At 50.7% G+C, this 24,724-nt stretch overlaps 2 protein-coding genes and 1 long non-coding RNA gene across 5 annotated transcripts; 2 read left to right on the top strand and 1 right to left on the bottom strand.

The window, feature by feature from the left end:
• Positions 1-6,310: 6,310 nt before the first annotated feature.
• On the top strand, positions 6,311-9,769 carry LOC123159961 (uncharacterized). Of its 3 annotated transcripts, none has more exons than XR_006479935.1 (3): positions 6,311-6,689; positions 6,798-6,958; positions 7,109-9,769. It is a non-coding gene; the product is annotated as an uncharacterized lncRNA (long non-coding RNA). The 3 variants fall into 3 exon arrangements; XR_006479937.1 differs by having other exon boundaries at positions 6,798-7,718; positions 8,829-9,769; XR_006479936.1 differs by having other exon boundaries at positions 6,798-9,257; positions 9,359-9,769.
• A 7,056-nt stretch (positions 9,770-16,825) lies between these two features.
• On the top strand, positions 16,826-18,804 carry LOC123158885 (zinc finger A20 and AN1 domain-containing stress-associated protein 8). The gene is made up of 3 exons (XM_044576699.1): positions 16,826-16,960; positions 17,116-17,158; positions 17,910-18,804. The coding sequence occupies exon 3, from the start codon at positions 17,923-17,925 to the stop codon at positions 18,430-18,432; it is 510 nt and encodes a 169-aa protein (XP_044432634.1). The 5' UTR covers positions 16,826-16,960; positions 17,116-17,158; positions 17,910-17,922; the 3' UTR covers positions 18,433-18,804.
• A 479-nt stretch (positions 18,805-19,283) lies between these two features.
• LOC123158883 (uncharacterized) lies at positions 19,284-24,152 on the bottom strand. The gene is made up of 12 exons (XM_044576698.1): positions 23,494-24,152; positions 22,370-22,581; positions 22,068-22,265; positions 21,896-21,967; positions 21,667-21,762; positions 21,473-21,552; positions 21,314-21,389; positions 21,028-21,238; positions 20,756-20,949; positions 20,574-20,679; positions 20,394-20,483; positions 19,284-20,279 (listed from the first exon to the last, which is right to left on the bottom strand). Exons 1-12 carry the CDS (start codon positions 24,041-24,043, stop codon positions 19,531-19,533), a joined length of 2,634 nt encoding a protein of 877 aa, XP_044432633.1. The 5' UTR covers positions 24,044-24,152; the 3' UTR covers positions 19,284-19,530.
• Between the last annotated feature and the right edge of the window lie 572 nt (positions 24,153-24,724).

The following is a 24,724-nucleotide window of genomic DNA, read 5'->3' as shown; positions in this document are numbered from 1 at the left end:
AATTTAGCACTCAAATCTGTTTACTGAATTAGCTTTACATATATTTCGTTACTTAGATATGCTCATTCAAATATCTTGCCATAGCTTTAGACATCAACCTAGGTATTTTTTCTGGACTTCATACAAAAGCATATATGTTTTCCCTGTAATATCTAGTGGAAGAACTAATTTGTATGTCTAACAGATGGATAGGACTTGGATAACTTTTGCTCGAAGATTCTCCGCTGCACATGTCGAGGGGGTTGAAAACTTCATGAACTTTATCAGAGCTGAGTACGGTGGTCCGAAATCAGATGTGCTCTGCCCGTGTAGCAGTTGTATGAATTCAGTTACAAGACCCCAGTCAATTGTGAGAAATCATCTACACTTGTATGGGATGTCGGTCACATATACTAGGTGGGTTCATCATGGTGAAACTGTGAACGTCAATGTTATTGACTACGTGGAAGCAGCAGATCACCATCTTGATCTGCCTGATGCTCAGGTGGAAGAGGAGGAGGAGGTGGTGGTGGCGGAGCCAGTGAGTTTGACCAACATTGAAACAATGCTACGATATGCTCGTGCATTCCATGAACTTTCACCAGCAGAAGAAAAATGGTGGGCCCGCATGTTGGAACAATGCAACGTGGCTGTCACCCCAGGAAATAAGCTGTCAGTATTCTCAGCTATGGTCACCTTTCTTCAGGTGAAGACATCTGAGCGGATGACCAACAAATCATTCGATGCGATGTTGGCTGCTTTCCGCAAATCTTTCCCAGATGCGTCTGAGCTGCCACACACCTACAGTAAAATGAAGAATTTCCTTCGTGTAGTTGAAATTGGATATGATATGATCCATATTTGTAAGAATAATTGTGTTCTGTTCCGGAAGGATTATGCCAACTTAAGTGAATGCCCGAAATGCAAATCATCAAGATGGAAAGATGGCGATGTTGTGAAGAGGATTCCTCATAATGTTCTGAGACATTTTCCAATTATACCAAGATTGTAGAGGTTGTTTCATGATGCTGAAATAAGAGAGGATGTATTGTGGCATTCTAGGAACCAGGAGTACAGAGATCAGAATGTAATGAGAAATCCATCTCATGGTAGTGAGTGGAAAAGCTTCAATCATAAACACAAAAAGTTTGTTGCTGACCCGAGAAAAAATAGACTTGGCTTAGCTTCAGATGGATTTAACCCATTTGGCCACTAGAGTGCCACATATAGCATGTGGCCAGTGCTTGTTATCCCTTACAACATGTATCCAAATGTCTGCACCAACGAATCAAACTACATGATGGCCTTCCTCATCCCAGGTCCAAAAAGTCCTATAAAGGATTTTGGTTTGTTCATGGAGCCTCTTCTGGAGGAACTTCAATAGCTATGGAGGGGTGTTCTCACTCGAGACCTATATAGCAGCCCACCAGCTGATTTCTTTCTGTGTGCTGTTATAATTTGGTGCATCCATGATTATCTGGCTTTGGGCACTATGTCAGGGCAAATGACACATGGTTACAATGCATGTGTTCGCTGTGACAGGAATCCGCTGTCATGCACAATACTTAGCAAGATCTGTTACATTGGACACCGTCGTTTCCTTGCCAAGGACAAGCCACATCCTACAAAATACCAAAGACATGTGTTCAATGCAAAGCATGAAAACCGTGATGCACCAAAGAGGCTCACCGCCGATGAGTTGCAAGTGGAATTAGAGAAGGTCAGGCATATTACACCAGGAAACCATCCTGGTAATGGTAGCGGGAAAAGGAAGCGTGGCAGGGCAGAAGAGAGATTATTGTTTACCCGCAGGTCCACTTTGTGGGACTTGGAGTATTGGAAAGGTTTGGATCTGCGGCATAATCTTGATGTGATGCACATCAAGAAAAATGTATGTGACATCATTATCGGAACACTTCTTAATATTGAAGGCAAGATGAAAGATACCTTAAAATCTAGGATTGATTTGACACACCTGGGTATCAGACAGGATTTGCAGGTGCAATATGAAGGTAAACCACGGGATATGGCACCAGTTGTGTACGTCTTGGACAAGGTAAAAAGAAAATAATTCTGCCAGGTCCTGTCACGTGTGAGATTCCCACATGGATTTGCTTCCAACCCTGAAAGGAGAGTCAGTGCAGATGGAAACAAGGTACAAGGGTTGAAAACTCATGACTGCCACATCCTACTTCAAAGGGTTTTACCTGTTATCCTTAAAGGATTTGGCCGCCCTGACTTAGAGCAGTTGCAGAGTTGGGACAATTCTTCAGGGAACTCTGCAGTAAAAATATCAGGATAGATGCTTTGGAGCGTCTTAGAGACAAGATACCAACTATCCTATGTGACCTTGAGAAGATATATCCTCCAGCCTTCTTTGATGTGATGGTGCATTTGGTTGTTCATCTACCTGATGACGCACTACTTAGAGGTCCAGTACAGTATGGCTGAATATACCCTATTGAAAGGCGGCTAGGCACTTTCAAAGGTTATGTTAGGAACAGAGCTAGACCCGAGGGTTCCATTGCAGAGGCCTACATTGCTATAGAAGCATTGACATTCTGCTCAAAATACATTGGAAGAGCTGATCAACTTAGCAAAGAGGTGGGTGAAGACAATCCCGGGCTCAATGTTTTCGATTATTCTGTTCGAGTTACAGGGAAGAGTCGACAAAAGGACAAACCTAAAGATTTGGACAAAATGGTTTGGTATGTGTTGAATAACTGTCCTACGATACTACCTTATATCAAGTAAGTGCTAAGTACTGCAGCTTATACATCATAATCTACTAAACTTGCAGCATATTCTTATATATTTAGATGTTTGACGCGATCACTATGTTGTGCAACAACTACAAAAAGGAGTTACTGCCGCAAAATCCAAGAAACATTGACAAACTGGTTATGGTAGGATTTGCGAAATGGTTCAAGAGCCATGTGAGCTTTTGAATTGCACTATCAGTTTTTTTAATATATTGAGTACATAAGATGATCACCTTGTCTATTTTCTAACCATAGGTAAAGAAGATGCGGGAGGATGGGCAGGCAGTTGATGATGCCCTTTACTCACTAGCAATGGGTCCTGCTACTCGGGTAAGACATTATGAATCTTGCGTTGTTGGAGATGTGCGCTACAACACCCTTGCACGAGACGAAGGCAGCAAGACACAAAACAGTGCCATCATGAGCACGGATACATAAGACAAAGAGACAACTAAAATGTATGCTAACATAACAGACATTGTTCAGTTGCAGTATATCTCCAGTTTCGAGGATCATCGGTGTGTGGTTCTATTGTGTTGTCGTTGGTATAACCTGTTTTCCAGGATCGCAAAACCCAGAGCTGATGATTATTTCAAATCCATCAATGTCAAGGCGGCGTACCAGACCAACGAGCCTTTTATTTTGGCAAATCAAGCAACACCGATATTTTTCTTGGAAGACACATTTACACGTAGCGATGACTGGAGAGTATTGCAAAGGTTTGAGCAGAGGAATTCGTTTAATGAAGTTGCACAACAGGATGATGCTTACACTACTCCTGGTGTACAAGATAACACAGATGTTCCTAATATCTTTGAGAACCATCACGTCAATAACGCCGGCGAAAAGATTGCATGTCATGCTGTGGACATACAAGAGTTGATCAAGAAGAAGCCAACGTTTGAGGACGTTGAGGACGAATAAGAAGATGACATCGTGGGGAATTACGATTCAGACTGATACACATGGCGAAGATGTTGACGCTGCTGCTGCGGATGATGATTACATTGCTTTTGTCGTATTTGCCTGTCAGAAGACGTTTTTTTATCTACTATGTGAAATTGTGTTAGCTATGACAACTGAAACCTGATGAACATGTTGTTTAGTATTTTGCTGTGAGAACATCACTTGTTATGTATGCTGATTTGTGTTTGGTGATTGTATGACGACTAAAACATGATGACATTGTTGTTTAGTTGTACTCATATTTGGCTGTGAAACTTGAATTTGATGACATAGTTTGGTGCTGGACTGCAATTAGCTCGATGTCTTCGAATGAGAACAAAGTTGACCCGACAGGGCCTCTGCTAATTTATTTATTTATTACCAAAAGGGCCTCTACTATTTATTTATTTATGACCAAAAGGGGATACCCCTGATTTCCGTTAATAGAAATCATTAGATGTTCACAACACTACGCCCAGCCTGCTACACAGGTTTCATTCATTACTAGTTTCAGCAAAGTGCTCATGTCATAGCCACTGAATACATCACGAGTGCTACATACATTGCAAATAAAGAGACAGTCATCCTACAGAGCACATCGATTTTGCCCATTATCTTCACAAGTTCTTTCATCTCCTAATTGCTTTCAAGGTCGTTCAGCAGTTGTTGCTTGGCCATGATCAGAGGAACTACATCTTTAACCTTATGCTCTACATCTTCCTCTTCTGTCGTTCCTTCAGTTACTTGTCCAACACCCCAACCTGTTGGTATTAGGATTCCTCGGCTAACCAAATAATAAGCATAGTTGCATTCCCCCACATCAGCAACTTCCCAAAAATACAAATCACACGAATCTTCCTTTTCTGCATGAATCAAATTGGAAGATTATCAACCAAACTATTAAAAAATCAGCAACTGAAAGCAGCAGAACAACACTTAAACATATTATTACCCCATGATTCGGGCATTTGTAGAAGACTTGGCCAGGGTTGAGGATTGTGGTTGAGACGCGACGTATGACTCTTCGTGATTTGCAGTAGTGCCTCCACACCAACGGCAGTGGGTTGCGATGAGCAATCGGGTGCGGTGCGCGTGCCGGTGGGGGTGTGATGAGACCCACAGGCGATGGTACGGGTGGCGACTTGGCGCATATCTAGTTGTTGCCTGCTGAAGAGTAGGTGGACGAGCAGCCAGCGGACATGGTTGCTGCGGCCAGAGCTTCTGATGCTAGGCAGAGTAAGTAGAGAAGAGGAGAAGCAAACGTTGGATATGTCAGTTTCATTACTTGAAGAGTAGCATAGCACCATATATAGTCATAGTATAGGTTTGGATTGGAACCAACTACAGGAGCACGTCTCTCTTTTTTCTAAAACTCAGCAACGTCTCTTTACTGGTACACTAGCCTGTTCTGTACGCCTTCTCAAGTCTTTGATTTTCTTTCCCTTTTTTGCGAGGAAGGAAGGAGGACAAAATTGAGACTTCCTGGGACTCGAACCCAAGACTTCTCGGTTGAAAACCAAGGGTGCTAGTCACTTATGTGGCGAACGTTCCCTCGGAGGAGGACGGCAGACGAATGCATTTTTCTCGCAGTTTTAGTTGCGACACAAGGTTGAACGGTCGCAGTGTCGGGAATGTTATCAGGCGAACAAGCCCAGTTTTTCTTTTCTTCCTATATATATAAAAAAGTATGCTACTTGGTGTCGGCTTAGTCAACAAACGATTGTGTCAACCTTGACCGTTGGATTGACATTCAACGTCTGTCGTGTTTCTTCAGTCTCTTCTTCCTCGAGCCACCAAAGCCAAACCAGCGCCGGCGGGACCACCTGCTCCCGCCTTCCACGGCTGGCTGTGCTGCCGCGCACGCATCGTGGCCACATCGCACCCTAAAACTCTGCGCATCTTCCCCGGCTCCTGTTCGTTCCCGTCCCAGGCCTCACCATCGTCCTCCGCCTTGGTTCGCTCACCGCGCCGCCGCCCTCCGGTGTTGTCAACATGGTCAACAACCAAGAGGAATAAGGAGACGACTGTACATGGTGAGGATGACAGTAGGGACCCAGCAGCGCACGCAGTAATTTTGTTTTTTCGGGACGGAGAAGGGTATCAACTGGGTTGTGCGGGACCTGTCGCCCGTCTAGCCCAGGCTTTTATTTCATATGTTTAGCACATGACCAGCCCAGTTTTCTTTCCTTTCTGAAAATGGCTAGTCAGCTATTTTGTCTTTTGCAGAATAACCAACGTAGGCCTACTTGCTTTTCTACGTCCTGTTGGGCCGGAAATCTTTCAAGACGAGGATGGATGCATTTTGCCCAGAAAATGGGCTATAAGTCTATACCTACTAATAAAGCAAGGTGCGTTTCATCAAAATTTTAATCCGTTCGCCCATATTATTATTGTTGATGTTATAACCGAGGTGGTACTAAATTTTTCGTTGGAAATATTATTCGGCTGCGCTATGTTCGTTATTAGGCTCCTGCAGTATCTATTGGGCCAGGCCATGTTTAGTACGTTTTTGTGCCTCCCGTGAACTGACCATTGTTGGGCCTTAAAAAAAGAAAGCACAGCCGGCTCGATCTCTTTCTTCTTCTCTGGCTCGGTCTGCTCTTTCTTCTTCTCTACGTGTCCGCTGCCGCAGCCTTCCCCGCCCGCCGTAGCCACCTCCGTCGCAGGGATGCAGACCAACGTCATCTCTCCCCAACCTCGCCCCTCCCAACGTCATCGAGCTCCCCACACATCTCGAACTCAGACTCGGAGAAGAGTCCATGTTGCGTGCGTCTTGGAGTTGTGTCCGAGGAGGAGATGTTCAGGAGCACGGAGCCGTCCGATACACCGAAATTGATGATATAAGAAGGAACCCCTCGACCAGGATTAGATTGCATCGAAAGTTTCTTGCCCGACATCGCCGCGTTACAAGTTTCCGACATCGCCGTTCATGTACGCCGTCGATTTCGCCGAAGATCCGTCTGCACGTGCTCCACCGCCCGCCGGAATTTCTCCCGGTCTGAGGTACATACTATAGTATCTCATCAGTTTATACATCTACCATGAACGGCGATGATTACATGCCTCAAGAAGTCAATTCACATGTGAGGTCGCTGGCGCCTATGAATATAGGGTAGCCTGTAGTTCCTGCCGAGTCACAGAGTAACATTGAGGTGAGGAGGCGGCGGCCAGCACAAGCCCCAGGAGCTGCAGTGGGGCTACGAGAACGGCGACAACAATGACTAGCGGCGGCCAGGTCTTGGTGGCATGACATCCTCCTTGCCCATCATAAGGTACTTCTCCACCACCCAGTGTGGGTGACGACGCGGCAGCGGTCGGCCAGCACTCGTGGCGGCGCTTGCCCATCTGACGTGATGTCGGATTGGCGGCTCGGGCACTCGGCACTCGGCATAGCGACGTTTACGATGTCTCTCTCTGGACAGGGTGGAACTCGTGCATCCGGCGTGGCTGATGCATCTGTGCAGCACTACGGATCGCTGTGGGCACGACGACCTGATGGCGCGTGCGATGCGACGGCGGCCAGCGGTGTGGCACTGTAGTTGTCTCTGGAAAGCTGACGTGCGAGACTTGGGAGGCGGTGGGCGAGACATCCACCGGGGTTGACTGGATGATGAGGTGACTACTGGATGACCAGGTGCTCATGGAGGACTCGGTGAATCATGAAGCGGATCGAGGAGTTCACTGACGCGCATGTATGACGGCTTTTCAAATTTCAGAGGTACGACGCACGGGCTCCAATGCTTTACTAAACTGAATCTTCTATGCTTCTAAAGTTTGCTTCTCTAGACTTTATGGGGAAGGTGAAATCGATTATTCTTGTACGACACTCAAAACAAATTTTCTGATCCTTTTGTCCGATCAATGTTAAGACCAGATTAGTTCATGTAACTTTCTCATTCAGCCCTCACCAGTTTCAGAGGTTGCAGTACGAGCATGCGGAAAGGATGCACTCTATGGTGTTCTTCCTGATAGATGTACTAATGGACATGATTTGTCTCTATCTAAATACTAAGATTGAGTTCACACGTGCAGGTGATGCAAAGGCTAATCTTCTTTCACATGTTTATGTCGTCTTTACCACTGAAAATTTGTTTCCAATTTGTTCAGTTCCAGCTATACCACTTTGTTTATGCAATTAACTGTAAATTGTCGGGTATTGAGGGTCCCCTTACTGTTTATGTCCTAGCCAGTCCACAGGATTATGATCGTGGTCGTGTGATATTTGTGATGTTCTTTACACTGATTCAATGCAAGTGATGTGTGTTCTTGTCCTTTTGAAATTTCTTTTATCTCAGGTTCGATCTTCTTCTTATTGAACAAATAAAATTCACACTTGGATGGAAGGATTTGTGATTCAGAAATAAATGTTTTATTTTGTAGAAATACATATTTAGATTTGGTTAGTTTATCCACAAACCCACGTGCGTAGAACTAAAGCATGTTCTTTTCTTCATGTAGTTGTGTTAAGAACAGGGAGGGCAGAGATTTTGTCTACTGATGGTTGCAGAACATAATATGATTACTTTGTTGCTTCAGTTGACATTCCTCCTCTCTGATGTTGTCCTGTCTAAGTTGAGTTAGGTCAGTGGTTTAGAAACTTAGAATCTTATTTGCACACCCATACAAAATATATATATATATATATTTAAACATCCATTCTCACAAAGCATGTCAATATGCCAGCATGCATATGGCTAACATCGCAAGTAGGGGATCTGCCAAATAAATGATGATGATTTTCTATAATAAAGGTCTGCCAAATGAAGTTCCTAATATTCTGCTTTTAGGTGTTATTATTTTCTATCATATATTTCTTTTATCTGGTCAAATCACATTGTAAATTTTCATATATGGTCCACCAAATAAATGGCTTGATTTTTGGGAGATGTTTTGTCTATTTTTCTCTTTTTAACCAACAATGACTTCTTGTATACGGTATAAGGGATAAGTATATTTTTCGTCCTCGAACTGTTTGCAAAGTTGAGAAATCATCCCTCAACTCCAAAACCACCAAAAGTCAGTCCCTGAACTATTTAAACCGGATACTTTTCGTCCTTCAACTATTTAAACCGGATACTTTTCATCCCTCATAACGCTTATGGTGGTTTTACTCTAATTTGGACCATGTTTTGATTGAAACAGGCCACTTTGACTGGTTTTGACTACGACGCCAATTAAGTGTTTGTGCATGAGTATGTGTGTGCGCGTGTGTACAAGTGAGAACAAGGGAAAAGGAAAGTGTTTGCACTTCTACTTGTGTGTGAACAAGAGAAAGGCAGCTGTACTGAATATAGCTTAAGAAAATCTGAATATAACTGAACATCATTTGCAGCTTCTCAATCTTCATTTGCAGGCTCATTTGAGTTACCAGCAGTGATTGCAAGACAATCAGTAGGTGCAGAACTAGCGAATGCGACAAAATGATCTCTACCTCTCCCTGATTCACTACTAGCATTTGGACCCATCAGAAGCTCAACGTCATTTCCCGGATCCCTGTCGTGTTCGTCATTTTCAGAATTTGGATATAGCTGCACGTATATTTCAGCTACACTTCCAACGGCAACATAATTTGTAAGCTGCTTGCAATCACTATCTAAAGCAACCATTTTTAGACCATGTGACATTTCTTTTCTAGGAAATAGCCAAACATCTTGTCATCCTTTGTTTGGCAGTGCATACCAAAACTCTGAACAGATCAACCAGCAACCGGGGGCCTCAATCACCGCCGCCCATGAGTGAATCATTGTCGTTGTCGCCGCCGCCGCCCAGGACTGGTTTTGCTCAAGGTCGCCGCCGCCGTGCCCTGGCAGCCACCACCACAGAAGCCCAGCTCAGCCAACAATCACCGGCTGGCCACACCGCGACCACCGTTGTTGCCACGCCTCACTGCCGGCCGCCGCCGCCGCTCTGTTTTGGATTCGTGAATGGGAAAGATCGAGAGAATGGGAGAGCGAGAGAGAGTAGGCGGGTGCCCGTTGTAGTCGAAACCAGGCCACGTGGTTCTTTTTAGTCAAAACAGGGTCAAGTCACTGTAAAACCACCTTAAACCTTATTAGGGACGAAAAATATCCGGTTTAAATAGTTGAGGGACTAATTGTTGGTGGTTTTGGAATTGAGGGACAATTTCTCAACTTTTGAAAGAGTTCGAGGACGAAGAATATACTTATCCCTATATATAATTGGTTAGTGTATTAATGCGAATACGGTGGCAAGTTAAATCTTTTAATAGTCAACATGGGGATTGGAAAGGTGCACCCCATGGATGTCGAGTGGAAAAGAGAGGAAGTCATACACCAATTTCAGTCAGAGAAACAAGGAAGGAAAACTCTCTAATTAAAACGGAATTATATGAAGCGCATAAGAAAAATGTCGATGACCTATTGAGATATTTAAACTGGGATCACTTGGTCATATGGAGTGTAGTGAATTTTTATCCCATTGCAATGCATTTCTTTTTTTTTACAAATACCATAGGAGTGCGGATAGTTTTTATCGTGTTGCAACGCAAGGGTGTGTGGCGGACTGGAAAGAGGAGATGAAACGCACGAAAATTACTGAGGCATGAGACGTATAACAATGTCTCTCGTTGCAACGCACGGTCATTTGTACTAGTAATAATAAATGGACTGTAAAATGAAAAAATACAACAAACAGACAATTAGTTTTAAAATACTTTTTTCTTTCGAATTTTGATATTTTAAATTTCATTATTTTTGTGCGGGTAAAGTTTCATTGAATTTAAATTAAGGTATATTTAGTTTTTAAATTAATTTGAATCTGGCTAGAAATTTCGGGTTGTATGCTATTTGGGACAGATTTGGAGGCTGACTTGTGGGTCTACTAGGTTGACGTGTACGAAAAGCTTTATCAACTTAGTCCACAAACGATTCTAGCAGCAGTGACCGTTGGATGTTAATCCAACGGCCGTGCTGCTTCTTCAATATCTGATCTTCTTGCTCCAGCTGCCCAAACCAGCGCCGGTGGGACTGCCTGCTCCCGCCTCCCATGATCGGCTGTGCTGCCGCACAAGCCGCACCGTCCCACCCTACTTCATTGCTGGCCAGGCCATTCCTCTACTCACCTATACCTCCTGTTATTTTCCGGCAACGACAGCCGGACCAGTAAACCCTCGTACTCCCACCCGTGTGGGCAACCATTGTCGACTCTTTCCCGGCTTCGTGTCGTTCCCTTCCTAGGCCTCGCCGTCGTCCACCGCCATGGTGCTCTCGGCGCGGCCTGGTCAACGTGGTCAACGAACGACATCCATCGGACGTGGACTATACGTCGAGAGGCTGACAGCTGGGTCCACGGCCGCAACAAGGAAATGCCTCCTTATTACGCGCAAAATACTGATTCCTCCACCTGACAGCTGGGACCCACCGGAAGGGCCTTTGTATTTCGCGAAAAAACGTTCCCCCCTCTGACAGGTCGGACCCACCAGCTATATCTTCGCACACAAGGAAGTGCCTCCTTATTACGCACAAAAAAATGAATACCCCCTGCTAGCTGGGACCCACCATAGTGGGAGGCTGACTTGTGGGCCAACTAAGTTGACGGGGACGGAGGGCTTTGTCAACTTAGTCAATATGAACGATTCTAGCTCCAGTGACGGTACGATGTCCATCCAACGGCCGTAGTGCTTCTTCAACCTTTGGTATTCTTGCTCCAGCCGCCCAAACCAGCGTCGGTTGTGCCGCGTGCTCCTGCCTCCCGTGGCCGGCTGTGATGCCGCGGAGGCCTCACCGCCCCCTACTACTCCCACTGCTGCCAGGCCATCCCTCTACTCACCCACACCCCATGTTATTCTGCGGCGATAGCAGCCTCACACCGCGGCCGAACCAGTGAACCCTCAAACTCCTCTACGCGTGGGCATCCACTGCTGCGTCTTCCCCGGCTCCACGTCGTCCCCTTCCTAGTCCTCGTCGTCGTCCACCGCCGTGGTGCTCTCGGTGTGGCGTGGTCAATGTGGTCAACGACCGACTTCCATCGGAAGAGTACTGTACGTGGAGAGGCTGATAGCTGGGTCCAGGGCAGCCGCAAGGAAGTGCCTCCTTATTCTGCGGAAAATAATGATTCCTCCACCTGACAGCGGGGACCCACTGGACAGGCCACCGTATTTCATGAAAAAAATCGGTTCCCCCTTGACTGCTGGGATCCACCAGCTACATCTTCGCACGCAAGGAAGTGCCTGACAGCCGGGACCTACCTAGTCGTAGCGTATGTAGCGTTGTCATTCTGGTCGCGAACTTGTACATACATACTGGTCGATGTAGAGGCGCGCACGTGTCGTAGTAGCGGCGCGCACGTAGCATGTACACATACGTACATCGGCCAGTGTGCAAGAAAGAAAATGCGGCCACGTACGTACATACGGGCGGGGTCTCGAACGCCTACTCGCGCATACGTATGGCCAGGGCTTGTGTGCATGGTTGGGTCGGAACGGAGAAACTGCGTCGTCGTCGTGTTCATGGGGAGGCAACGGAATGCGTCGTGTTCATCGGGAGGCAACGGAATGCGTCGTGTTCATCGGGAGGCAACGAAATGCATGGGAGCCAACCGGCTTGGATGGAACAGCCCATGGAAACGAGGCCTGGCGTACCGCAGAACGGAGGAAACGGCATTGTGTTCGACCGGCCACGTTCGAAACGGGATCCTGTTCACTGGGAGGGGTTTGGCATACCGCAAAACAGAGGAAACGAACTTGTGTTGGACCTCCTATAGTCGAAACGGGGTCCTGTTGATCGGGAGGAGTGTGGCGTACCGCAAAACAGAGGAACCAGACTTGTGTTGGAGCGCCACGGTCGAAACAGGGGTCCTGTTCATCAGAAGGGGTGTGGCGTACCACAAAACGAGACTCCACGGGATATTGTTCATCTCCACCATCGACCTCCTCCAGCCTCCACGGGCTACTATTCATCCACCATTGACCTGCTCCAACCTCCACATGAGACTGTTCATCCACGGGATCCTGTTCATCCAGCCTCCACCGCGCTACTCCACCGGCTACTGTTCAACCAGCCCTCTCCACGGACTCCTGTTCAACCACCCCTCCACAGGCTACTGTTCATACACCCCTCCACTGTCTACTGTTCATCCAGCCCTCCACGGGGTCATCCTGTTCATCCAGCCCTCCATGGGGTCCTCTTCATCCAGCCCCAACCGGCTCGATCGATCGGGGTCCTGTTCATCCAGAGGCAACACCACGGGGTCCTGTTCATCCACCCCCACCGGGAACTGTTCATCCAACCCCCCCCCCCCCCCCGCAACGCTCACTGTTCATCTAGAGGTAGCATCGATCGGCTTCAGTTAGCAGCAGTAGCGAAGGAATCGCTCGATCGGGTTCAGTTAATAGCCATCGATCGATCGCTCGGGTTAAGTAACGCGTAGCCTGCAGTGCAATCGCTCGGGTTCAGTTAGGCGACGCCTCGCTCGGGTTCAGTTAGAGCCCAACGCCTCGCACACACGCGCGTACATGTACGAGAGAAACGCGCATCACTCGGCTCCCGACCACCCACCGTAACTGGGAACTCCCCGAAACTTTCCTCGCCCTCGCTTCTACCACGGATTTTTCTGTCATGGACGGCCCAAAGAATGTCATGCAGCTGCGTCTCCGGCCTGCCCAGGATGGAAAGCCCATTTTCTGTCATGATTTTTTGTCATAGCAGTAGGAGCCCACCACATCTATGATGATACCGTGTTTTGTTACGATTATCGTCATAGAAGTGTCATAAGTATGACATAATTTTTTTTCATTCGACCCAAAATGTCACGAATGTGTCTTTTTTTTGTAGTGTGTGTTGAGACCAAGATATTCCAGTCCTACCATATGAATCTTGATCTCTAGCCTTTCCCAAGTTACTATCCACTCAAATCATCTTTCCACCATAGCCAAATATGTGAGAGAGTTGAGTATTGGGGAGACTATCATTTGAAGCACACGAGTAAGGAGTTCATCATCAACACACCATCTATTACCTTTTGGAGAGTGGTGTCTCCTAGACTAATTAGGTGTCACTTGGGAGCCTCCGTCAAGATTGTGGAGTTGAACCAAGGAGTTTGTAAGGGCAAGGAGATCGCCTACTTCATGAAGATCTACCCTAGTGAGGCAAATCCTTCGTGGGCGATGGTCATGATGGGATATACAAGGTTGCTTCTTCGTGGACCCTTCGTGGGTGGAGCCCTCCATGGACTCACGCAGCCGTTACCCTTCGTGGGTTGAAGTCTCCATCAACGTGGATGTACGATAGCACCACTTATCGGAACTACGCCAAAAATCTTCGTGTCAACATTGCGTTTGCTCCCTCCAAACTCCCCCATTTACTTTCTTGCAAGTTGCATGCTTTACTTTCCATTGCCCATATACTCTTTGCATGCTTGCTTGAATTGTATTGAGATTGCTTGACTTGAGCTAAGTTGCTAAAATCTGCCAAGAACTAAAATTGAAAAAAGGTTAAGTTTTATTTGGTCAAGTAGTCTAATCACCCCCCCTCTAGACATACTTTCGATCCTACAAGATGCCAGTTACTTAGCAGGATTTTGCATACCTTAAGAGAAGTCCGATGCCTCCACCTCCCCCTCCTTCTCAGAATCTTCTTCGGCCAGCAACCAGAAATGATTGCCGACCGACGAGCATACTACTGGCGGCGGGAAAGGGCTTGGAGGTGAGCGGAGCGCCTCGGGAAGTGGGGGGAGCATCAAGGAAGCGTCGTTGGAGTCCTGCTCCTCCGCCTCCACCTCGTCTTCCTCGATCGGTAGCCACCTTGATCCCGGAGCAGGAATCCCCACCACCTCCTGCGCAGGCGCTGGCGGGTGGATCTGACGATAACAAAGCGAGTGGAACACCTTCCACTTCTCCCTCTGCGTCGGGATTGGAGAGTCCGCCCCGAGCATCGCCCAGAGCAGCACCCCCGTCGCCAGCTGACGGTCGTAGTTGGGGAAGCACCTGAGGATCTCCTCTTCGTTCAGCGTGTCCCTCACCATCTCCGATGCGTCGTTGAGCGCCCTTGCTGTGGGGAACCAACGGTTGATCTCCTTCAGCCTCCCCAACCACACCTCGTCGCCGACAGCCAGCGCCCACATCTGCTGCTCGCGAGTCGTCATCAAACCCTAGCCCACGGCGCGGCGGAGTAGGGCGAGATGTGTTGGGTGGGTATGCGGGTGGGTGTGTGGTGGAGAGACGAGGCGTCGATGTGGACCGCCTAATATCCTCTCCCCCCTCTCGCCATTACTCACCTCGGAATCGCATAGCGCTCGCCCCACCGGCCAGACGTTGCAATCCTAGCCAAGTGGCACGAGAACTATACCATCTGGCCCTCCTCGAAGCCTGCGTCGTCGCGCCATCCCCATGCGTCGATCATAACCTCGTCGGCGTCAAGAACCACCAGCCGCTGCCCTCGCCGGTGGATGAATCCCGGCCGGAATATTAGTAGCGTCGTGCCGTGATTTGGCATGAACACCCCCATGTGTCGCACTCCTCTGGCAACCCGGGGGGAACCCTAGCCGCCGCCGCTAGTAGGCGCCCCCGCCGCCCTACCCCGCATCGCCGCCGCCGCCGGAGGGCCGGCCGACGAAGCCGCGCCGGACCCCAGGATGGTGGCGGCGGGGCAGATATGACCCCCCCTTGCGCTCCAACACCACCCCACGCCACCCTCCCTACGACGACCACCTCTTGCCGGCCCGACGGGGCTGCCGGTGCCCTGGGTGAGCTGGGCGGCCGGATCTGGCGTCCCTCGTCGGCCTGCCCCCCGCACGGCTTCGGCGTGCTGCCCCTCCCCCCGTCCTCGTGCTCTTTCTCCTCTGAGCCATCGCGGGCGCCCCCCTCCCAGCTGCTGCCCGTCTCCTGCCGGCCGGTCGGCGGCGCAGCCATCCCCTCCCCCCGGCGGCGCGGCCCAGTCTGCCGCTGGTGCTACCGTCGGCCGCGTTTGGGTGCGGGATTTGTGCCGGTTTTGCGGGGTCATGCGGCCTGCTTCGGCCTGCCTCGCGTTGACTCCCTCTCCTTTGGCCCCTCCTCCCCCTCGAATCATGGTGACGGCACTCGTGCGGTGGTGGTGAGCCTTTAGTGGTAGCGGCTGGCGTGGTGCACCTCGCGACAGGCATTTGTTGGCGTTGCTCTGGCCCCGGCGGCCTCGGACCTGCGTTCTCTGGTGTCCTCGGCTTTGTCGGTGTTCTCTGTCGGGGCGGATCCGGCTGTGGCAACCAGTGGCTGCGTTCCTTCCAGCTCACTTGGTTTGCTGTTGACCTGACGGCTTCGTCCACGATAGCTTGGATCTGCGCCCTCCAGTCCTAGCTTGTCGGTGTTGCCGGTCGCCGTCGCCTCCCCTCGCGGTGGTCCTTGTTTCGTTGCTAACCCTACTCTGTATGCCTTAAAGCTTCCCCCTTTTGCCAGAACCGTTGCTCGTAGGTCCGGAGGCGGTGCCACCCACCGATGGCAGGTGCAGCCCCACCACCCCCTTCGGCTTGGTTTCGGTCTTCATTGGCTTCCTCGTCTTCAAGGCCATATTCGGCGGCTATGGGATTGCTTGGCTCAGGCCAGGGAGAAATCCCTGCTCGGCTTGCCGGTGCTGGCAGCGACGGCGCCCGCGGGTGTTGTTTTTCCTTCTTGGAGGCGCTGTCATGGACTTCAGCTGTGCCCCGGCTGCTCCGGACCGGATGGCGAAGACGTGTCAACGTCATGTTCCTTCTTGAAGACGCCATCTTGCTTGCTCGCGGTGTCCCTGATGTTGGCTTTGGTGATGTTGGGACCCATTGTTGGTTCGGCTTTGTCGGTTCGGGCTTGGTTGGTTTAGCTGTGTTGCTTCCCCCTTTTCGGGCCGAACATCCCTTGTCTGTCTGCTCCGGGCATCATGTTCACACCTGTCTGCGTTCATGTAATGTGTTGTACCCCCGTTGTACTCATTCTACTCCTTCTATCAATGAAATGATACATATGCTTTGCGTATTCGTGAAAAAAAACTAAAGAAAAAAATATATCCTAAGAGCAGAACGCTCGATGTCAATGCAGGAACCAAGCTCCTGCCTCCTCATCCGAAAAGAAAAAAAAATCCGAAAAGCTCCAGGCGGCAATCCAATCCAATCCAACGGCGGGGACCGCCGCAGAATCGGAAGAAAAAATCGGCGCGGGGCCCCTGGAGGGGCACCCCCGTCATTCCTCCCCTGCCTCCGCCTCCTCCCTTTTATCTCTCTGCCCACCTCCCGACGTTTCGCCCCCCATTTCGAAGCCCACCGAATTCCTCGCGATTCCTCTCCCCTCGCCTCCTCGTCCTCCCCCTCCTAGGGTTAGTACCCCTACCCTCCCCCCCGGATTTCGCCACGGGTCGCCCCTCTCCCCCCGGATCCGTCTCCAGATTTAGGGCTCCGGCTCGGCCGATCCGGGCTCGTTTTCCCCCCATAACTTTTCGTCGCTGATGATTTTTGTTGGGTCTCTCTGCAGGGATCGCCGGAGAGGAATCGCGACGAGGGCTTCCTCCTATCAGGTTCGTGGCTCGGCGACCCTCTGTTCCCGGTGATAATCATCTGTCTTTCTTATGACGTTCTGTGGTAGCCTGCGTGCCTGTATTTCTCCTGGTCAAAAGTCCTGATTTTATCTGCGGCCGTTGATTCCTCCGTCCGCCGTAGAAGCCGCCGGCCGGCACCGATTTATTCCCCCGACGTTCAAGTCCGCAGAACGGCGGCGAGCCGTTGCCGAATTCGGCGCTCCGATGTACTAGTAAAGGCGGCCGGCCTGCCTTTACACGTATCCGTCCGGTGTGTTTGCTCCAGCGCCCGGTTGTTGATGCGGCCGCTTTCGCAAAAGTTAGTGCGCGGATACGGTTTGCTACTTTACGGATTTGTTGCCGCTGTTGCGTAAAGCGTCGTAAAGTCGGGGCCTTTCTTTAGAATTAATTTCCCCTGCTATGCTCTGCTCTGATGCCGGTAGGTGATTAGGCCGCTGTTGGCTAATTATAAGGCAGGCAGGCTGCATCGTTTAGTGGTAGTACCTTCAGTTCGGTGTTTTGACCAAGCAGCCACCACTATCCTTTTGTAAGATAAGATGCTTTGTAGAGCAACTAACGTACTTTAGTAGATTTGGATTCAGTAGGCCAAAACGTGTCTGTGAAGATTATACTTTGTTCATCTGTAAATTGCCAACTTTGCAGTGATCTTCTGAAATACAATTTGTGCCTGTGCTGTCTATAATAGCCCATGTGAAGTGTTTGTCTTGACCGTGTTGCGTCTGATTTCCAGTTAAATCAAAGCCATGGAGCACAAGGAGACCGGCTGCCAGTCTCGGGAGGGCCCCATCCTTTGCGTCAATAATTGTGGCTTCTTCGGCAGCGCGGCGACCATGAACATGTGCTCCAAGTGCCACAAGGAGATGGCGATGAAGCAGGAGCAGGCAAAGCTGGCCGCCTCCTCTTTCGACAGCATCGTCAACGGTGGCGATGCCGCGAAAGAACATCTTGCTGCTGGCAGCACGGCGGTGGCAGTTGCTCACGTTGAGGCGAAGACGCTTATTACCGCACAGCCTGCTGATATCGCTGGTCCAAGCGAGGGGGCGATGGAGAACCCCAAAGGCCCAAGCCGGTGCAGCACCTGCAGAAAGAGGGTCGGGCTGACCGGATTCAACTGCCGGTGTGGGAACCTGTACTGCGCAACGCACCGTTACTCGGACAAGCACGAGTGCAAGTTTGACTACCGCGCCGCGGCCATGGACGCCATCGCCAAGGCCAACCCAGTGGTGAAGGCGGAGAAGCTTGACAAGATCTAGGAAGGGTCCCCCCTACGGTCGGCAGAACATAAGGTCCCAAATCAAATCTGCGCTACCTCGTCATCGTGCGTCTTGCTGCATTATCCTTTCATCATGTTGGCTTCTGCAATCTTAGTTGTTGGGCAATCGTGATGCATGGCACACGCGCCTCGGCGGCAGCCCCAGGTCCGAACGGTCTCCTTGTTGGCTATGTTGTGTAAGCTTTATTTATGGTCGTCTCTCTGCGCGGCGGAACGGGAACGGTATTGTGGCTTTCGCATTTTGGCTAGCACTCTGTAATGTACTGCTGTTTCCTCCCGGTGTCTGTCTGTCTGTCTTACAGTCGCAACCGGTAATGGTATCGAGTAAGCGTCGTCGTCTGTTATTATGGTACCCATGGTGATCCCCCCTTGTCAATAGTTCCTGTCTTCCTGATCTTCAGAGCAGTTAGCCCCTGAGAAAATTTACATCACACCTGACCTGTGCAGCTGTGCTATCTCCACCAGAAGATAGAAGTTCAGTGTCAGGTGAGATGTTGGTGGAATTCTGCTGTGAGGTTGGTTGTGAGACTGTGTCTGTTATTATCTGGAGAATTCTTTCATGTCATGCTCGTCTTGTGTAGGAGCTTTTTGGCTGGCTAGGTTGGAACACGCAACCAGGACCAAATGCAGTGGTGGCGGCCTGCGTTTGGCCGCTGGGATGGGTTTCTAGGCGCAGTCGTCCGCTGCGTCGTCTTTGCCCGTTTGGCTTCTACGATCACGCTCTGCATTCTACCAAGAATTTCTTGCCTAGATTCTAGTGCCCTATGCGCATAGTTTTTCGTTCTCCGTTGGCGGCACGGTCTCTCTCTCTCTTGCTCTCGCTCTTGGATCTGCCATTGAACGTTTCGACGGGCTCATCGCTGTCACCAGTCCGTGCCACTCGGGTCTCTTAAATTTACATTGTTTCTGGAACTCTGGTGAAGCTTCCCTGGGATCAGACTATTTTTTTTCCGTCTGCCAAAACTTCATTCGCAGAACCAGAAGATCCTTTTCCGTTCATACAAATGAAGAACAACTGAATTTTTCAGTTTCCTACTGACGACTTATTCGGTACACCAGACTAGACTATGTTCATTTGTCAGGCGCCGACGTTGAAGTAGACGGTGTAGAACTCGTCCCTCAGCGTGAACAATGGCTCCAGGAGGAAGCCCCTCCGCGCCCCCTTGGCGGCGAAGCTGATCGGATGGTACCGCCGCAGCGGCTCGGCCCGCGCGAAGCTCGCCGCCTGCGGGGAAAACCCCGTGCCGCCGCCGCAGCCGACCTGAACATTCGCCTTTGCGCCGGCGGTGATCAGGAAGCACCCCGGCCTGGCCGCGAGCTCGAGGGAGACCGACCCGGGCGCCCCGTCGAGCCCGGGAACGACGTTGAACAGAGAGCTCGGGCCCTTCTCCGCCGACAGCGTCAGGTTGTTGGTGACCGCCATTCCCGGCATGTCGAACGGCTCGATCAGCGCGGAGGCGGGCGTCGCCGTGGCGGCAGTGCCGTTGGTGGCGGGGCGCCGCTCGCCCGTCGGCGGGGCGCCCTGCCCCTGGGTGACCAGACGGAACGTGGCGTGCACGGCGGCGTCGGTCCCGCCGCCCTCGGGCCGCGGCTGCATCGTCACGGAGGTGCCTTTCGCGGTCGACAGGAGGGAGAGGACCAAGGTGCTGCCGCCGGATTCCTGCGTGAGCGTCACCAGCTGGGAGTTGTACGATGCCGGGACAGGGGTGATCCATTCCGAGATGGCGGCGCCGCCGGCCTTCGCGTCCCAGTCTCCGGTCGTGAGGCCGGCGAGGAGGAATGGCCCGAAGAGGACTGCTTGGAGAGTCGCATACTCCGGCCGATCATCTGCAGATGTAAGAGTAAGTTTGAGAACTGTGGACGCATGATGTTGCAAGTTCCTCCGTTCAAGCTGAAATACATTGATGCACAGTAAAGAAAAGAAGGAGAAAATTTCCAGACCTTTTATAGCTTCTGTCCTCAGGCTAATAGGCAGCTGGAGTGTGAGGTGACCACCACTCCCCCACTGCTTGGTGACTGAGAGGAAGGTTCCTGACAAAACATAGATTGGGTTAGAACTTTGAACAATCAAGCCTCTGTTTCATCAAACATTTGCCAAATCTTAGTGGCATGTGAACATACCTGGAGATGCCATTTGCAAATCTTTGTCATTCAAAGTTGCTTGCGCACCATTCGCAGATGCCCACGACGGAATTCTCACATTCACCGTCGCGTACTGACCGTTCGTCTGCACGGCATAAAGCGAATTGACTAAACCCCTATCCTTTCGAACGAATCATCATCGAAAAAGTCTTTAGCTTTACCTTCGCCGATATGGAGAGCGAAACCTGAAGATTCTGATCAGATGAGCTGAGGGGCTTCACTTGCTGAGTGACAGTAAGGCCTACAGATCTCCAATTGAACGTGCTCGGTATGTACTGAACGATATATAGCGCCGGTTTGCCGCCTTTCTCCTCAAAGTAGATGGAGTCGCCAAGCTTGGAAAATGACTCTATCCCTGCAGACAACAGATCAAACAACAATTCAGTCATCTCCATTGCCAGTTCTGAAACTCTGAGATCTGCCTACCACTTACCAGTCCCATAGCAGCACCAGAAGGAATCATACTGCGTCCCCCAGCCATGGTAGCTCACCGCCTTCGATCTTCCGGGGCCCTGGGGCAGCATGTAGATCATGACACCGGGGTCCCTCCCTCTCTGGATGCTCAGGACGCCGTTTATCAGCGCGCGCTCGTAGTAGTCCGCGTACGCGATCTCTTTGGTCCATCTGAAGAGGTGGCGAGATACCTGCATAATTTCTTTAGCAGAGGGTCTTGGGATGATGAGTTATTTTGGTGTTCAGAAGATGATGATGTAGATCACCTTGAGCATGTTGTATGTAGTGCAGGACTCCTCGTTCTCGGTGGTCAGGGTCTCGGCTAAACGCTTCGGATCGAACCTGGCAAAACCATTTCAGAAATGAAACTCCTGACAGAAGACAAATTGTAAACGTCTGCCATCATTCTATAATCAGTTGCATACCAGAATTCACTGACGGACGTGCCGCCGGTTGCGTAGGTGTGAGAAGAGTTTACCACGTCCATGAAGAATGTTGCGATTTCCTGTTTAGTGAAATGTTACTGTCAGTCTCACTCTCATCCGGATCAACTCATGCCGAAACAAATTCATACTTAAAACTTCAGAAATGTAGACTTGGAGGAACCCTTTTTTTTTACCTTGTAGAGAGGATCACCGGTAACCTCGTATCTCATTTGCCCGCCGACGACGATCGGAATATGCGTGTTGGCGTGGAAGTCCGAGAGACTGTCAGCCTGAATAGGAAACGCGAAGAACACACACCATTCAGAACATGTAGCTCATGCTTCTAGTGTGCTTAGTAAACCATGAACAAAACGCAGAGCAGGTATCAGAAAGCCGCACAGGGCAAAAGGAAGCTCGTCAGACCTGAACTGCGAGCAATCCCAGGAAGCACGGCTTGTCGAAAAGGTGGGCGAGCACCAGGTGCCGCTGATCATGCTGGCAGACGGAGCAAAACGTATCGGCGTCAGGGGCAGAGGCAGCATGAAGCCATGAACAGACGTGGCGAAAGAGACGGTGACGGGGCAAGATTACTTACCGTGATGGCGTAGAGCTGGTAGAGCACGTCGTTCATGCCGCCGGTCTCCTCGTTGAGCGACGTCCAGTGCCGCTCGATGCTGTGCCGCTGTATCACGCTCCTCACGCGCTCGCCGAAGTAGCCGGCCATGGCCACCACCATGGCCAGGGCCTTGCCGTTGCCAGCCACCGTGTACTGGTCCAGGAGGCCCTGCATGATCTGACCTCCCCGGTTGCCAGGAAGAAACACAGCGAGAATTCAGCCCTCACTCCTCGGTGACGAAGCAGAGTACGCGATGGCTGCTTGTATTTGTATGTATGTACCTTGTGGATGGTGTAGTAGGGAGCCCAGACGGGCTGGATGGCCTCGAAGCGGTCGAAGAACTCGGCGGGGAAGGCGGAGAGGTAGCCGGTGCCGCCGTTGGCCGGCGCCTGCTGGCACGCGTGGAGGGCGTCCACCACGGCGGACATCTTGCCGGCGAGCGTGCCGTTGTGCGTGCTCGCCCACATCTTGGCCGCCGCGCTCAGGTAATGCCCTGCATTGCGCACAAAAATCAGGCGCCGCTCCATTTTTGTTCGATTATTATTACTCGGGTGGATATTTTTTGTAGTAACTTCTTAAAAATCCTGGGCCAAATTTGTATTGTTCACTTAAAATCTTGTGTGTTCTCAAAAAAAAAAAACTTAAAATCTTGTGTCAAAGACACGTATGGCATTTCTTGTTTGAGCCCAGGTGCACCCTGCAATTTTTTTTACAGACCCTGCCAAATTATTAGTATAGCTAAAATTGTGTGTGCCCATGGTTTAACTAATGTTGAAAATTAACTGATGTAGGCAAGTTGGCACAGGCATAACAAATATTCCAGAACCATCCAAACAAATACTCCCTCTGTAAACTAATATAAGAGTGTTTAGATTACTAAAATAGTGATCTAAACGCTCTTATATTAGTTTACGGAGGGAGTAGCAATGACCATGACAAATAAATTAGTTTTTTTAGAACGTACAAATAAATAGTTTTGTAGGGAAAACAAATAATTTGATAACCAAACAATCATGGCCGAAATGTTGCTATCAGTGGATTGGGGTTAGACTGAGACAAGCCAGCCGATCTTATCTTCATGGGCCAAAACTCTACCCAACCCTGAACCCCACGGCCCATCTATCGCAATCGGGCAGAATTGGGCTTTACGGGCCTGATATATAGGCCGGAACCGTGAACCGCCTCGTCCTCCATCCAATCCAAACAATCATGCACGGTAGTTAGGGAACATCTTGAGTCCTTCTGCTGCTTTATTTACAAGGAGGAGCGCAGGAATCTCATGGGAATTTCACAGAGAATTAACGGCCGGGTTAAGTTCCCACGATCAACCTCCACGAATGGCCAGCGCGAACCACACAGAAAATTGGTTGGATAACATGCCACGGTTATGTGATGGAGTACGTACCGACGAAGTGGCCCCGGAGCTCGACGACGGCGCCCTCCCAGCCGCCGTAGGGCGCGCCGGGCGCCGGCAGCCCGGCCTGCCTCCGGAAGCTCCAGACCAGCCGGTCCACGTCCAGGAGCAGCAGGTACTCGAGGTTGGTCTGCTGCGCGCGCCCGTACACCTCGTCGCCGGGGTCCAGCCGCACGTCGTGCAGCGACGCCTCCACCAGGAACGACGACGACGACGAGGGCGACGCCCCGGCCTGCGCCGCCGAGGAGCCGACGCCGCCCTTGAGCGTCCGGTACAGCATCGCCCAGTCGAACTCCTCCGCCGCCGCCGCCGCCGTTGTGCTGCCGGCGAGGGGGAGGAGGTCCATCCACGCGGACTCGTCGGTGGGGTTGAGGTGGTCGTGGAACAGCTCCCGCCACCGCCACTCCTCCGCCCCCGGCGTGCTCTGCAGCCGCGCCCGCACCGTGTGCGACGACAGCTGCGTCGGCACGTTCGTGCACTCCTTGGCCACCGCCACGCACGACAACAGCAGCACCAATGCCAACGGCGCCGCCGGGGCCATTGCCAAGATAAGGCGCCCCCCTGGCTCAGCGACCACCAGTCTACGCTACACAACCACTCCCCAAACACACGCGCAAACGGATCGGTGTGGCTGTGGGCAGAAACCTCAAGAGTCCCGGAGGCTTTTATCGCCGCGCCCGTGCGAGCGTGACCACGGTCCACAGGAAAAAGACAGCGTTTCAGTCTCAGGAAATTCAATGTGCTATTACGAACAAGCGAACGGACGGACGACGCACAGTCAAACACGGGAGCAAGAGTAAACGAGGCCTCTACTGCTGGCCTATCGGTTTTACTCGGCGATCCATCACGTGACGCACACACGGCGCCTTGTCGCATTGCGTCCCCTTTGTCACGTTGCATTCCCGTGATGTAAGTAGCAGCGGGCCAGTACAAGGCAAGCTAGCTTCGCCCGCGGTAGAAAACGATTTGAATATGATGGCCGCCGTTTTTACTTCCTCTCTTCACTCGTATTTATCTGCGGTTGGGGGTTGAAGATTCTTGCTTGGGTGAGGTGAACCGTGGCGGCCAAAAGCTCTCGTCTCGTGACAACACCTACACACTGTGCGCATCACGGTGCGCTATGCCACATGCCTACGTATCGAGGATTGTACCACACGTCCACATGAACAATAATGCTACCATATATGTGCACCTAACAGGACGACACTTATGGTGGCCCGGC

Source organism: Triticum aestivum, chromosome 7B (assembly GCF_018294505.1).
Source record: "Triticum aestivum cultivar Chinese Spring chromosome 7B, IWGSC CS RefSeq v2.1, whole genome shotgun sequence".
In the NCBI taxonomy this organism is placed as follows: Eukaryota; Viridiplantae; Streptophyta; class Magnoliopsida; order Poales; family Poaceae; genus Triticum; species Triticum aestivum.
The sequence above is the reverse complement of the archived record's forward strand: the minus strand, read 5'-3'. Positions and strand labels throughout refer to the sequence as shown.

Coding starts and splice junctions, on each gene's coding strand:
- LOC123158883 (XM_044576698.1), bottom strand. CDS start 24,043: ATGGCCCCGGCGGCGCCGTTGGCATTGGTGCTGCTGTTGTCGTGCGTG. Junction 21,239..21,313: donor CTACATACAACATGCTCAAG/GTGATCTACATC, acceptor GAAATTATGCAG/GTATCTCGCCACCTCTTCAG. Junction 20,950..21,027: donor CTGGTGCTGCTATGGGACTG/GTAAGTGGTAGG, acceptor TGTTGTCTGCAG/GGATAGAGTCATTTTCCAAG.
- LOC123158885 (XM_044576699.1), top strand. CDS start 17,923: ATGGAGCACAAGGAGACCGGCTGCCAGTCTCGGGAGGGCCCCATCCTT.